Source organism: Lepidochelys kempii, chromosome 1 (genome assembly GCF_965140265.1).
Source record: "Lepidochelys kempii isolate rLepKem1 chromosome 1, rLepKem1.hap2, whole genome shotgun sequence".
Classification (NCBI taxonomy): domain Eukaryota; kingdom Metazoa; phylum Chordata; order Testudines; family Cheloniidae; genus Lepidochelys; species Lepidochelys kempii.
In genome coordinates, this window is record NC_133256.1 from 214,560,604 (window position 1) to 214,575,851 (window position 15,248).

The following is a 15,248-nucleotide window of genomic DNA, read 5'->3' on the forward strand; positions in this document are numbered from 1 at the left end:
GAGAACCATGCAAATAACATGGTTAGTTTTCTTGAAGATTAAACACTCTTATACATTTACACATTTAATAATCACTTTGATCAATACTAATGCACACGTGAATGGGCCAGGCTGTGCATTTGTAAGCTTTCAGTGAGACCTGGGGCTTTGGCATGAGCTGGCACCTGATCTGCCAGCATCACAATCAGAGTGCAGGCTCATCTGTTCGCTCCCGGCACTCTGTCCCAGGGAGACTGTCTTCCCCTACTGGGCCCAGGCAGTGCAGAAGGGAAACCACCTGAACTGAATGTAGAAGGGACAAGAATCAGACCAGGATGAGAGGAGGAGGGTAGATTGGGACAAGGAGCCTGTCGGGTGGCCGGGGGGGACAGACGGACATTCTGAGACTGGATACTGGTGGGAAGCGAGAAACTGGGACTGGGAGAGAAAGGGGGAGATGGGAACTGGCTGGGCAAGGGGACTGGGACTGGGAGGAGGGAGGGGGAGGAGACTATTACGGGCTAGGCAGGGTAAATAGAACAAGAGTCGGGGGACAGAGACTGTGACATACTTAGCAAGGAGATTGGGAGCTGGGGGAGACTGGGACTGACTGGAGAAGGAGGCTGGGACTGGGAGCCAGTGTGGAGGAACTGGGGGTGGGTAAGGAGAGACAGACCAGAAAAGGAGCCAGAGTGTGGGGAGAGTCTAAGACTAACTGGGCGATGAGACTGGAATAAGCAGCCAGGGTGGGGTGGAGGAGACCGAGAGCAGATTGACATGAACATTTAGTGTGTGGCAAGCTGGGGAGTAAATCTCCCCTGCTCTGGCCTGCCAGGCACCGAGTGTCCATGGGGATCGTGCTGCCGTGCACTAACAGTTCCCTCGTGTGCTTCGATCTGCTCCTGGTTCCCAGCACTGGGGAACTGTTCATGCACAGCAGCAGGGTCCACACGGACACTCAGGGTGCAGCAGGCTAGTGCGGGGTAAATTTACACCCCAGTGATTTACACCCTGCTCTATCTGCTGGATCTCTGGGCAGAGGGGGTGTGTTCATGTAACTCTCTCCCCCTCCCAGCAGCTGTCAGGGAAGAACTCAATCAGACCCTGCTTACACCTGCCACTTCCTTGTATCTTTAAACAATAAAAAGCTGGGTTGGGCAGGAACGTTACAAAAATGAGCTTCATTGTGAGGACTTGGAAACTCTGCAGAAAACAGATCGACCTTCAGCAATGTAAACCCCCTAACCTGGTACTAACAACTACTCAATGCCTTGTGCTGCCCACCGAGCAAGTGCCCAGCAGGGAGTCCCTCTCCTCTGAACCTCACCAGAAGGAGGGAGCTGCACACAAACAAAGGGGTATCAGAGCAAAAGTCCCGTCTGTGCACCTTTCTGTAAAACTGCCGCTGCATCTCAGCTGGAGCTGCACGTTTGCAGTGGGAATCAAGTTCAAGTTTGTTACAGGGCGTTTGAAGGGCCAGACTGCCTAGTGGTTGGTGCCCCTGAACTCCAGCCCCTGGTTTTCAAGGTCTATTTCCTCAGTCTTTTAGGCAGTGAGGTAGGGAAACCCAGGCCCTCCCTCTCTACCAGGTCCCAGGCCAGGGTCCTGCATGCATCAACCCCTAAATAGGGGAGGCCTCCCCGCAAAGAGTCTAAATCCACTGCCCTGGGCTACTTTCTACCACTGCATGGCCCCCTAGTCCCGTTTGCTGGGTGGCTTGCATACCATAGCGCCGTCTTGTGGATTTTGAGTGGCACCATGCTGTGGTCCCAGGCTCCTTCAGGTGGGGCAGCCACAAGTTTTGTGAGACTGAACCCCACAATATCTCTGGGCTTCAGGGACCAAGTTACTTCAGTTGACAGAGGCTCCTTGGTCTCCTCCTCAGTCCCCCTTGGCCAGGGAGCCAGTGCTTACTCCCTGGTGACTGCCCCAGCTGGCAGGCTGGTGACCTTCCCCTCAAGAAGGGAGGCAGATAGCTCCTGCCTCTTCACCAGTCAGCCCTCAACTGAGCCAGGCTCTCTCCTTTTCTACATCCCCCAAGGCCTGGCATTGGCTGCAGGTACAGCGGGGTGGGGCTAGTCAGGCCCAAAGGCTCCCTTTAACCCCTGCCGTGCTGGCAGAGTAGTTCCACATGCCTGTGCTGAAGGTTGGAGAGGAGGAGGAGTTTTTCCATGGCCCTTATAGTTATGGCCATTCTTGTCACTAATCCCTGTCTTCCCTGGATAGAGGCGCAGGGCCAGCTCATAGGCCAAACCCCGGGTTCCTTACTCAGGCTGTCAGCTATTGACTGTAATGTGAGTTTGCTTTGTCCAGACTGAGTAGAAACAGAATAAAAGACTCAGGATTGGGCCGATTAAGGATTATTCCAGAAATAACCAGTCAGCCCTCTACAAACTGCCCTGTGCACTAGATATCACTGAGAACAAACACATATGAGAGCTGTGATGTTTCTGCACCAAGCAATTTTTCAGAGCTGCTCTCCTGACTGAATACTCAAAAACTTTCCAAAAGGTGGCAGTCGTCTTCTTATATGCAGTGTTGTTGTAGCCGTGTTAGTCCCAGGATATTAGAGAGACAAGGTGGGTGAGGTAATATCTTTTATTGGACCTATTTCTGCTGGAAAGAGACAAACTTTTGATCTGACAGAGTAGAGCTGTGTGTAAGCTCAAAAGATTGTCTCTTTCACCAACAGGAGTGGGTCCAATAAAAGATATTACCTCAGCCGCTTTGACTCTCTCAACCCCATCTCGTCCAGCTATCACTTTTAATTTCTGGTTGGATTCATACCAAACTTTGCCAAAATCATTCTCCTCTGCCAAGGTCCCCTGCCTCAGATGGTGCCCAAGGAGTGAATCAGGGATTCAGAGTGAAAGAGGCTGTTGTCTGTAGGCCCAAGCCTCATCAGTTGCAGCAGCAGCATTGTCATCATCAGTGATCCCTCCATTCAAGGATGATCTCTACCACAGATTTACATATGGGTCCTGAGATCACTGAGGAATCCGATCCTGGAACCATAGATCTGCCCGCAGTAGGTATAGACGTTGCCTGAGGGGTCAGCTGCCTGCTGGGAGAAATTTCTTTTTCTTTCCTTTCTTCTCTCTCTCTTTTCAACTTTGAGGGCAAGGCACTTCTCCTCGAAGCCGGCCACTGCTTGATGGAGGATGAAGCGGCATTGAGATTTGTTGGTTGCTTGGTCCTCCCACCTTCTGATGTCCACATGAGTTTTCTTGAGATACGCTTTCAGTGTGTCTTTGTAGGGTTTCCTCTGATTACCACGGGATCTCCGACCATGGGTGAGCTGAGAGTAGAGGCTTTGCTTTGGGAGGTGAGAGTCTGGCATCCGCACACAATGTCCAGCCCGGCAGAGTTGATGAGTGAGGATCATTGCTTCAATGCTGGTGACATTAGGTTCAATGAGATTGCTGGTGTTAGTCCAGCGATCTTTCCTCTTGATGCAAAGCATCTTCCAGAGGCATCTTTCATGATGCATCTCCAGACTCTTGAGGTGCTGTTAATAGAGGTTTCACATCTATAAAGGAGTGTAGAAATAACAATTGTCTCCTAGACCTGGATTTTGGTGTCCTTCCGTAAGTCACGGTCTGTGAAAACGTGCCAGAGCAGTTTCCCAAAGGAAGCAGTTGCGCAATAGATCCTGTGCTGGATCTCACTGTCAATTTTTGCATTTTGAGAAAGTTGGCTACCGAGGTAACAGAAGTCCTCAACTCTTGATATTGAGTGAGAGTCATAGGCTTCAGTAAGCTTGTGCAAAAAATCCAGTGTGGACTGAAGGTCATTCCGAGTGTGCGTGACGACAACACAGTCATCCGCATACTACAGGTCAGTAATGGATGCCTTGAGCAGTTTAGACTTGGAACGGAAATGTCAAATATTAATAAGCCGCCCATCCATTCTGTATTGAATGTCAACTCCAGTGGGAAGGCGGTCTTTAAAAAGGATCAAAATGACTGCTAAATACATGGAGAACAGGGTTGTGGCAATAACACATCCTTGCTTAACCCCAGTTTTGATGACGAACGGATCCATCTCCAGGCCATTACAGAGAATGGTGGCAGTCCTCTCATCATGAAGAAGCCTTAAGCCCTTAATACATTTTGGAGGGCAGCCAAATCTGGCCAGCACCTTCCACAGGGCTTTGTGATTGACAGAGTTGAAGGCCTTTGTCAAATCAATGAAGGCCATGTGCAGGTCATAATTTTGCTCCCAAGACTTTTCCTGGGTTTGGTGGGCAACAAAGATTATGTCAGTTGTTCTGCGGGATGGCTTGAAACTGCACTGAGATTCCAGCAATATTTCCTCAACAAGGGGAAGTAATCAGTTTAAGAGGATATGGGTGAGAATTTTCCCTGCTGTAGATAGCAAGGCAATGCCATGATAATTTCCACACTCCAACTTATTCCTTTTTTAAAGATGGTAACAATGTTGGTATTTTTCAAGGCTTCCAAAAGCTTCTCATTATACCACATTTGAAGAAACATGAAGCTCCCAACAGCATAGCTCTGAGGATCTTTGGAGCACACAAGCCCCTTCACCACAACAAGGTGACGGTCCCCGAAGAGGTGTTGCAGCCATGGCAAGATGTGTAACCAATTAAATTATGCTGAAATCATACTCTTGGCCGCTGTGCACCAGAGTGGCACCAGGCACTAGACCTAAGATGACGGAGACTGTTTCCACCTATTGGGCTCAGGCAGTATGGGGAGGAAGCTAGCTGAACTGAATGCAGACCAGGGTGAGGGGGAAAGTAGATAAGGATAAGGATGCAGGGGGAATATTCTGAGCCTTGAGGCTGGTGGATGGAGAGAAAGTGGGACTGGAAAAGAAAGTGGGAGATGGGGACTGGCTGGGCAAGGAGACTGGGACTGGGAGGAGGGGAAAAGAGACTAGGACTGGCTAGGAAGGGCGATTAGGACAGGGAGTGGGTGGGGAGAGACTGTGACTTGCTCAGCAAGGAGATTGGGAGCTGGGGAGACTGGGACTGACTGGGTGTGACATTCCCCTCTGGTGTTATCCAGACCAGTGATCTGCTAGGTCACCCAATCCTTGACTCTGGGAGCCAGCCTTACCCTGCTCTGCTGTGAGAACCCCCACTCCTGGGTTGCTCACTCACAGCCTCTGGCATGTAAGCTGCTCCTTGGATTGTACAACCAAATCACACTAGCCACTATCCCCAGACACAACCTGAGGAACCTCCATCTTGCAGTGCCCAGTTATGCCCGCTGGACACTGCAAGCTTATCTGAGTTCATCAATTTAACAAAGAAATTGATATGGACCAGGCTTGTTATCCCAAGGGGAGTCCCTGACACACTTAAAACCAAACACACTGCTTCAGGTAGAATAAACAAATAAATTTATTAACTATAAAGATAGATTTTAAGTGATTATAAGACAAAACATAATGTAACAATGTTGCCTCTGGCAGGACACAGCTGAGAGTATCAATTCAGGACAAAACCAACAAGGAGTTTGGTGGCACCTTAAAGACTAACAGATTTATTTGGGCATAACCTTTTGTGGGTAAAACACCACTTCTTCAGATGCATAGAGTGAAAATTACAGATGCAGGCATTATATAATGACACCCGAAGGGAAGGGAGTTACCTCACAAGTAGAGAACCAGTGTTGACATGGCCAACTTGATCAGGGTGGATGCAGTCCACTCCCAATAATAGATGAGGATGTGTCAATTCCAGGAGCAGCAAAGCAGTTTTTGTAATGAGCAAGCCACTCCCAGTCCCTATTCAAGCCCAAATTAATGGTGTTAAATTTGCAAATGAATTGTAATTCTGGTGTTTCTCTTTGACGTCTGTTTCTGAAGTTTTTTTGTTCAAGTATAGCTACTTTTACATCTGTTATAGAATGTCCAGGAAGATTGAAGTGTTCTCCTACTGGCTTTTAACACCATTAATTTGGGCTTGAATAGGGACTGGGACTGGCTGGCTCATTACAAAAGCAGCTGTTGCTAATCTTTTAGAAGCTAAAATCTAAAGATTTATTCATAAAAAGAAAGAATTGTAGATGAGCGCTAAAACTGGTTAAATGGAATCAATTACATACAGTAATGGCAAAGTTATTTTTTCAGGCTTGTAGCAGTGATGGAATAAAGTGCAGGTTTAAATCAAGTCTCTGGAGTACATCCACAGCTTGGATGGGTCATTCAGTCCTTTGTTCGGAGCTTCAGTTTGTAGCAAAGTTCCTCCAGAAGTAAAAAAGCAGGATTGAAGACAAAATGGAGGGGTTTCCAGGGCCTTTTATATTCTTTCCCTTTGTTCTCCTGTGCAAAATCACAGCAACAAGATGGAGTTTGTAGCCACCTGGGTAAGTCACATGTCCATGCATGACTCAGTTTGCAGGCAGCAGCCATTCCTCACATGCCACCTTGAACATCTCAGGAAGACTTCTCATATGTGGATTGGAGTCTCCCAAGGTCCATTGTTAGTTAAGTGTTTCTCGATTGAGCACTCAGTCTGCAAATTCCTTTCTCAAGAAGCTGACCAAATGCTTCACTAATGCTACTTAATGACAGGTTTCAGAGTAGCAGCCGTGTTAGTCTGTATTCACAAAAAGAAAAGGAGTACTTGTGGCACCTTAGAGACTAACAATGCATCCGATGAAGTGAGCTGTAGCTCATGAAAGCTTATGCTCAAATAAATTTGTTAGTCTCTAAGGTGCCACAAGTACTCCTTTTCTTAATGCTACTTAGAATCAAACACATTGAGAAACAAGTACATAGCCAATATTCATAATTTCAACTACAAAATTGATACATGCATACAGATAGCATAATCATAACCAGCAGATCAGAACCTTTCCATAGACACCTCACACGACAACCTTTGTACAATATTTGCTGCAAATGTATCACAGTGGTTGCAACAATGATTTATACAGTCACAGTTTATGTCAATACATAACAGATAACAAGTCAGATTTGGTCAAAAGAAATAAAAACAAAACCCATTCTAAGCTGATCTTAACACTTTCAGTGCCCTTACAAACTTAGATGTTTCTCACCGCAGGCTTCCTGGTTACTCTTCAGCCTGGCTCTCCCCTTTGATCAGCGCTTCAGTGGCTTGGTGTGGTGGTGTCTGTAGATGTAGGTGGAAGAGAGAGGAAGACCATGGCAAATGTCTCTTCTTTTTATCATGTCCTTTCTGCCCCCATGGTTTTGCCCCTGCCTCCCCACTCCTTTTCAGAGTGAGGTGAGCATTACTGAATCTCTCCAAGGAAGATTGAGCAATTCCCCTGGTGTGGCCTCATGCAGGTGAGTCATTCATTGTAACTCCCTTCCTGGACAATGGCAGTTGATTGGTTGTTTGATATCCTGCCCAGGCGTTGGTTACTTTCCTTGCTGTTGCCTCTGGGGAGCTCATATCTGGCTGATCCCCCAATTTACAGCATGTTTTAGTGACAACCATACCACACAATTCTCATAACTTCATAAGCATTAATGATCTACACATATGAATAGAGAAATGACTTTCAGCAGATCCTAATCTTTCCTCTGATAGCTTAGAAGGCATGCTTTATATGTAAGATCACAATTATATGAAAATGAGGATTATGGGGATTACAGCACCCCCACCCCAAAGTATAGAATGCCACACTGGATGAGGAGTCTGGGACTGGGAACCAGTGGGAAGGAACCGGTGGTGGGTGAGGAAAAACAGATCAGATCAGGAACCAGGGTGTGTGGGGAGTCTAAGACTAACTGGGCGAGGAGACTGGAATAAGCAGACAGGGTGGGGTGGGGAGACTGAGAGCAGATCGACATGAACATTGAGTTTGTGGCAAGCTGGAGTGTAAATCTACCCTGCAGTGTCCTGCCAGGCACCAGGTGCCCATGTGGATGGTGTGGCTGTGCACTAAGGCCTTGTCTACACTGCTGCTTAAGTTGATGTAAGATACGTCACTCAGGGGTGTGAACCCCTGCCCCCCGCTCCCCCCCAGAGCAATGTAACTGACATCGACTTAAAGCGTTGTCCATATCTCACTATGTCAGCGGAAGACGCTCTCCCACCAGCAGAACTTCTGCCTCTTGATGAGGTGGGCTCATTGTACGGACAGGAGGGCGCCAGAGGCGTAGCCCGGTGGAGAGAACAGGGGGAGCGGACAGACAAAAAGGCCCCACCCGCTTGTACTCACCCGGCGGCGCTCCGGGTCTTCGGTGGCGCTTCAGCGGCGGGTCCTTCACCCGCTCCGGTCTTCGGTGGCACTGAAGGACCCCCCGCCACCGAAATGCCGCCGAAGAGCCGAGCGAGTGAAGGACCCACCGCCGAACCCACCACTGAAGCCCTGGAGCGCCGCCGGGTGCGTAAAAATTGAAAAGGCTCCAAAAAATTAAAAAGGCTCCACTTCTGCTCGGTGGGAGAGTGGCCGCTGCCCCGCCCCCCCCCCCAGCTACGCGACTGGAGGGCGCTCTCCCCTCGACGTCACCCGTCTTCACCAGACGTGCCCAATCGGCGGCGCTGCATCGACACAGTGGCACTGATCTTCCATTTTTTCAGTTTGCTTTTTTAAAACCTTAAAACGTTCCATTACTTTTAAGGAACATTCAGTTTGCAAAGTTCAGCGATAAAGAATAAGGAAATAGCAGAATTAAAGTTGTCTTTGCAGCTCTATTTTGGCCCATCTTTACGTATGCGTTAAGATTCAGTCTTTCATGACAGGATAACTTGCTATTTTCTCCACAGGACCCCTGCTTCATTCAGCACACAGAACTGACGGTGCTCTGACTCAGGGTTGTGGAGTGAAGGAGGCTGTTGTCTACAGGACCCCTGCCTCATTTGTTGCAGACACTGTGAAGTGTGCTGTGTGTGAGGCAGGGGATTGCAGAAGGAGAAAGGAGGGTCTCTTGTTAAGGCAGCTGAATGGTGCCCTGGAGAATTAGAGTCTATCCCTGCCTCTGCCACAGAGTTCCTATGTGATGCTTGGCAAGTCACTTAAACCAAATGTTTCACAGGTGGTCATTAATTGTCTGTACCTCATTTTATGGGTGGCCCCCTTGAGACCATGCACATCTGAGCTGAAGAAGTGCTGAGCACCCACAGCTCTAAACTGAAGGCAGTGGGAGCCGTGCTGCACAAGCCTAAGTCCTCTCAAAAGCCAGGACATGGGTATCTCAGGTTGGGCACCCAAAATCACTGGACACTTTTGATAATTTTGGCCATAGAGTGTCTCTGGGCTTTGGTTCTCCATGTGTAAAATGGAGATAATAACACTTCCCTACCTCCCCAGTGTTGTCAGTTGTTGGCTGTGCGTGTTTTCTCTCTGTGTGTGTTTTCAGCTCTGCGCAGATAGCTGACGCAGCAGGCCTCGACCAAACTGCCCAAGAAGACCACAGACTCGGTTCAGTGGCGAATGCTCGTTCAGGTTTATTGCTGACGAAGGACAGTACTAGCTCCCCGGATCAATGTCTACAGTTACACTGGCACATGTAGGCCCCTTACCATGGGCTTGGCTCAGTGAGTGGCGAGGCTTTGCACTCCCCACTCACCCCCTGCACCCAGGCCAGAAAAAGACCCCCCCCGTGACCTCTCTTTTGTACTGTGATAAAATCAAGTTACACATTGCCCCTCTGACGTGGCTAGTAACCACCCTTGACCTTGTCCATGTTGGTTTGACCAAAATGTCTCTTTCCATCACCCTGTCACCCTGACCTTATCTTTAGGCGGGAGTAATTTTTTCCTTTCATCATCCTTGGGGAGTGTGTTTACACCATAACCCTGTGTCAGGGGTTCTAGTCCCACCCTTCTGGAAGGTGTTTATGCACGTGCCAGTGGCGAGCACTTCTCATGAGTGTTTGTGGTTTTGCAACACCAACCATGCCTTTGCCAGGTTCATGCTCTGGACAATGGACCCGCACGCACAGTCACAAAAGGGGCTAATGAAGGTTTCACAGGCAAGTGCAAGTCTGGCATTCTGAATGTTTGAGTGCTTCGCTCTGTAAACTTTAACTTTCTTTCTGATTCATAGCTGTATAAATTTTAAGGCCAGAAGGGAGCATTAGATCTCGTCTGACCTCCTGGGTAACAAAAACTATAGAATTTAAACCAATTACTCCTGTACTTCATCTGAACTTGTGTTTGGCTGAAGCATATCTTCCAGAAAGGCACCCAATTTTGTTCTGAATACTTCAGGAGGTGGAGAATGTTCTGCTTCTTTTGGTAGTTTGTTCCAATGTTTCATCAGTAGTACTTGAAACATGTATGCCTTGCATCTAATAGGAATGTGTCTGGAAGTCTTTAACTTCCATCCATTGGTTCTTGTTATGCCTTTCCCCACTAGATTGAGAAGACCGTTACTATGCAGTGTTTTGTCCATGTGAAAGTATCTATACACTGAAATCAAGACACGTCTCGGTCATCTTTTTGATAAGCTAAACAGATTGACCTCCTTAAATCTCTCACTGCAGGCACATTTTGAAGCCCTGGAATCATTATTGTGGATCTTCTCTGCACCCAATCCAATTTTTTAACATCCTTCTTACAATGTGGGCACTAAAAGCAGATGCAGTAGCTGTCTCCCCGGTGCTGTACACAGAGCAAAATTACCTCCCTACTAGAGCTGGTTGGAAATTATCTGGTAAACTAGAGTTTCATTGGAAAATGCCAGTTTGTTGAACTCAACATTTCTCATGAAAGTGAATTGGGGTACAATGAACTTTCTCAAAGCCACAAGCATTGTCTGGTGGAAATGTCCATAGTTCCCTGCCAGGTTCCCTGATGGCTCCTGTTAGTCCTGCCGTGCAGATTGTCCTGGGCCTGGGTATTCCAGTCTTCTATGATCTGCAGCTCTGGGGCAGCCCCACCATACAGATTGCTCCAGAATTGGAGATCCTAGTCTTTCTATGGTGTGGGCTCTAGGGCAGCCCTGCCAGTGCTTTCAGGCTCTCTGCCATGGGATAGGAACCTGCAAGCCCTGGGAGCCCCAGCTCTAACCAAGGCTCGGCTCCAGGGTCTGCATCAGGGATCCTGAAAGTCCTGGGATGGGTTCCGGTGTCCCAGGGTCTGTGGCAGCCCTGCCTTGCAGAATGTCCTGGACTGGGCTATTTGCCTATTTAGGCTGCCAGCTGGCCAAGGAGTCTGGAAGCTCAGGGGTCCCCAGTCCAGGGCAGGCCACATGATGAGGCTGCCCCCGAGCCCCAACAGTGGCTCTGAGAAATTGACATGCTTGTTCTGATGTTAACAGTGGTGAAACTCTGCATCTGTTGGGGTTCCTGGGAGCAAATTTCATTTTGGATACACCATGGGCTGGAGTTTCCAAAACAAACTTTTAGCCGGATTTCCAATTCGCAGGAAATTTTAAAATAGTGACATTTCCTGTACACTGGAAATCCTGCATTTCAGCCAGCTGCACTCATTGCTCCCCTCTTTATACATCCAAGGATCACCTTTGCTGTTTTTGCAGCAGCATCACACTTGGAGCTCACGTTCAGTTCTTTCTCTACTATGACCCCTGCAAAGAACATGGGCTATATCTGTACTTCTGTGAATATTACGTGTATGTCAGTTCCTTTTAGTGCTATTTTCACATTTCCTTCTGGGGTTCAAAGGGCAATCCCCGTCTGAGCTCGCCACATGTCCCAGGACGGCAGACAATGGTTTCATAGAACCCAGTTACTGGTACTTAACTGACAATACAGGTGTCAGAGCTTTTGAGCTTTTGCATCTGCCCAAGCTAAGCACAAGCCCCCTTCCTTGGGATGGGCCCCTGAGGTGGGAAATCTTAAACAGAGAGCCTGGGAATTGTTAACAGGGGAGCCCTGAGGAACAGAGGGGATGAGGCAGGGTCTGCCGGGAAGGAGACTGAAACACAATCCCCAGAGGCAGGGGTTCCTGGGATAAGCTGAGTCAGCCCAGGTTTTGAGGGAAAAGGTGAGCTTTAGGTAAGGTATAGGCCTGTAGGCCGTCAGTTGCTTTCTTCTTTTCCCTGTGGTTGCTGTGTTCCTATAGATAAATAAAAAATAACACTGTCCTGCATCTGGTACTATTCAATATTTTCATAAATGACTTGGATGATGGAGGAGAGAATACACTGACACAATTTGTGGATGACATGAAGCTGAAAGGGGGGTCACAAGCCCTTTGGAAGGCAGGGTTAAAATTCAAAATCACAGAATCATAGATTCATAGAATATCAGGGTTGGAAGGGACCTAAGGAGGTCATCTAGTCCAACCTCCTGCTCAAAGCAGGAGCAATCCCCAACTAAATCTAAAATTAAAATGATCTAGATATAATGGAGAATTGGTCTGAAATCAGTAAATTGAATTTCATGAAAGACAAGTGCAAAGCATTAGACTTAGGAAGGGAAAATATGGAATAACTGAGTAGGCAACAGTTCTGCAGAAAATGGTCTCGGGGTAAAAGTGGATCACAGACTGAAATGGGTGATGCTGTTGTGAAAAAGGGAAATGTCATTCTGAATTGTATTAACGAGCATGTCATATGTAAGACACAGGAGGTAATTTTCCCACTCTACTTAGCACTGATGTGGCCTCAGCTGGAGTACTGTGTCCAGTTTTGCTCGTCACTGTTTAAGAAAGATAAGGACAAATTGGAGAATGTCCAGAGGAGAGCAACAAACAGAGTAAGAGGTTTAGAAAACATGATCTGTGAGGAAATGTTGAAAGAATTGGACATTTTAAGTTTACAGAAGAGAAGACTGAGAGGTGACCTGATAACAGCCTTGAAATAACTGAAAGATTGTTTCTCAATTGCTGTCCAGATCCACCAAGGGTAGGACTAGACAATCATTTTAGATTTCAGCAAATGAGATTCAAATTAGATATTAAAAAAAAAAACCTTTCTAACTATAGGGATAATTAAGGACTGGAACAGGGTATTTAGGGAGGTTGTGTAATCCCCATCATTGGTGACTTTGCACAACAAGTTAGACAAACGTCTGTCCGGGTGGCCTAGGTATACTTATACCTCCCTTGGTGTGAGGAGATGGACTAGATCACCTCTTAAGGTTCCTTCCAACCCTACATTTCTATTATTCTGTGGTTTTATCAGCTTTTCAGACCTGCTGATATGAAAAAAATGTTAATCCCTGATAAATGCCATTTAACATGCTCCTTAGGTACCAATAGATTGGAGAGAGATTCATTGTCTTCAGAGATATGAATAGACATCCTGCTGCTGTCCAAAACCAGAAATGTGTATTGAACACCTCTGCCTTTTCTGCCTCATTATTAACAATTTTACCGTCTCCATTTCTCATGGGCTTATAGCATTGTTAGGATTTGTTTGTTTGTTTGTTCCTAATATACTTTAAAAACTCGTTATTTGTCATAGTTCTCCCAGTCACGGATTTTATCCTGATGTCTTTAGCTTCCCTTATCAGTTTTCTTCATATAATAACTTCTAATGTATATTGATTTGCTCTAATTCCCACTATTTCCATTTTTTAAAATATATTGCCTTTTTATTTGTATTGCTGCCTTCACTTTGCCACTGACCGAGAATGAGCTTATAGGTAATGTTTTATACCAGTGGAGCACTCCAACTCCCAAAGCCCCCTTTATAATTTTCAGCCTTCATTGACTTTCTAGGACACATTAAGCCCCAGCTGGTTGGAGGAGACGGTGCCTGCTCAGGACGTGTGGAGATAAAACATGGAAACACATGGACCACAGTCTGTGATGCACACTTTGACCTCCAAGTTGCCAACGTTATCTGTAATGAACTACAGTGTGGAATAGCTGTATCTACCCCAGGAGGAGGTCACTTTGGAGAAGGACAAGGGTTGATCTTAACTGAAGAATTTCGGTGTGTGGGGAATGAGTCTCTCCTGTTCTCCTGTCCCAGGATATCACAAGCGAATCAGACATGCTCACACACAAATGATGCTGGTGTCATATGCTCACGTAAGAATTCAACACAATGTCTTTAAAATCCCAATTCTGTGTATTCTAGATTATAGTGAAGCAATGTACTGATCTAACTGTGTAGGGATCTGGGTTTGATAGGATTGGATCAAAACCCCAGACAAGCCAAGATAATGAGAAAGGGATCAAGTGCCCCTGACTTTCCTTTCTTTTACTATTTGCTATAAAATATCTTAAATGCTCCCTCTCTAAACCCCTTCTCCCCTGGGCACACAGGGTTCCGGCTGGTGAACGGCAGCACAGCGTGCTCAGGGAGGGTGGAGATCCAGGTTCTTGGTGCCTGGGGAACCCTCTGTGACTCACGCTGGGATTTGCCAGACGCCAACGTTCTCTGTCGTCAGCTCGACTGCGGATTCGCTGAATCAGCCCCAGGAGGAGGGTCTTTTGGGAAGGGAACTGGCTCTGTCTGGACAGACACATTTCACTGCAAAGGGACTGAAACCCATTTGGGCCATTGCCCTGTTACTGCCCTGGGGGCCTCTCCGGGCTCACACGACAATGATGCCGGTGTGATTTGCTCAGGTAAGTGCAAGAGAGATGCTGGCTTAAGGACACCTGCCCCTCAGTGTGTGGTGCTGCCCCAGAGCAGGGGAACCTCAGGACACAGCAAGGGGAGGGGGAGCTAGATCCTAAAGCACAGAAAATAACAGTAAATGTATTAAAGATAACATTTAAGTCAATAATATCATCAGAAAAGAACAGTTGTGAGTGGGGAAAGCCCTGGATTCTCCAGTAAAAACATCAGCAACTCTGTCCTGACGCGGGGCAGCGGAGCAGGGGCAGCACTTTGCCCTTCGGGTTACATCAATGTCACCGATTCACCGTCCCCCGCCTTCTCCAATAGTAATTAGAGGGGGAGCTGGTGGTGACTCCCAATATGGAGCTTGCTTCACACTTTCTATGATAAAATATTCTCGGCACCTTCTTGAGAAGCTCTCGCACCTTCCTTGATGGCTGGAGCCTTTGCAATTTGGGAAGGGGTCAGTGCTGGGGCCAGGGAGGTGCCTTCTCCTCCTGCAGGGAGATTCCTTCCAGGTTTGGCTGAATTATAAACTGCTGAAAATCAGCATTTCCCTTTTCTCATGTGAGTTCCTGGGGGTATTTTTGGTAGCCCACCACAGAGAAAGTAGTGCTTTCACTCACTGAGGTTTTTTTTTACTTTTTTCACACTTTTCCAATTGAAAAAACTCCAAAGATTTTTTTCCCCTGCTTTCTTACTTTCTTACACATTTTTACCTTTTTCTAACTTTTTACAGTGGAAGAAAAGATGAGCAGGGGATTGGACTACATGACCTCCTCAGGTCTCTTATAGTCTGATTGTGTGACAAAATAGAAAGGGGGTGGAAGTGGCAAACCT

General features: G+C 47.1%; 1 protein-coding gene across 1 annotated transcript in view; it reads left to right on the forward strand.

The window, feature by feature from the left end:
- LOC140907321 (scavenger receptor cysteine-rich type 1 protein M130-like) overlaps positions 1-15,248 on the forward strand; it is a 179,904-nt gene that overhangs the window by 16,787 nt on the left and 147,869 nt on the right. Inside the window, exons 3-4 of the mRNA XM_073333014.1 lie at positions 13,556-13,875; positions 14,104-14,413. Of these exons, the coding sequence (XP_073189115.1) occupies positions 13,556-13,875; positions 14,104-14,413 (630 nt within the window). The remainder of the gene's footprint in view (positions 1-13,555; positions 13,876-14,103; positions 14,414-15,248) is intronic.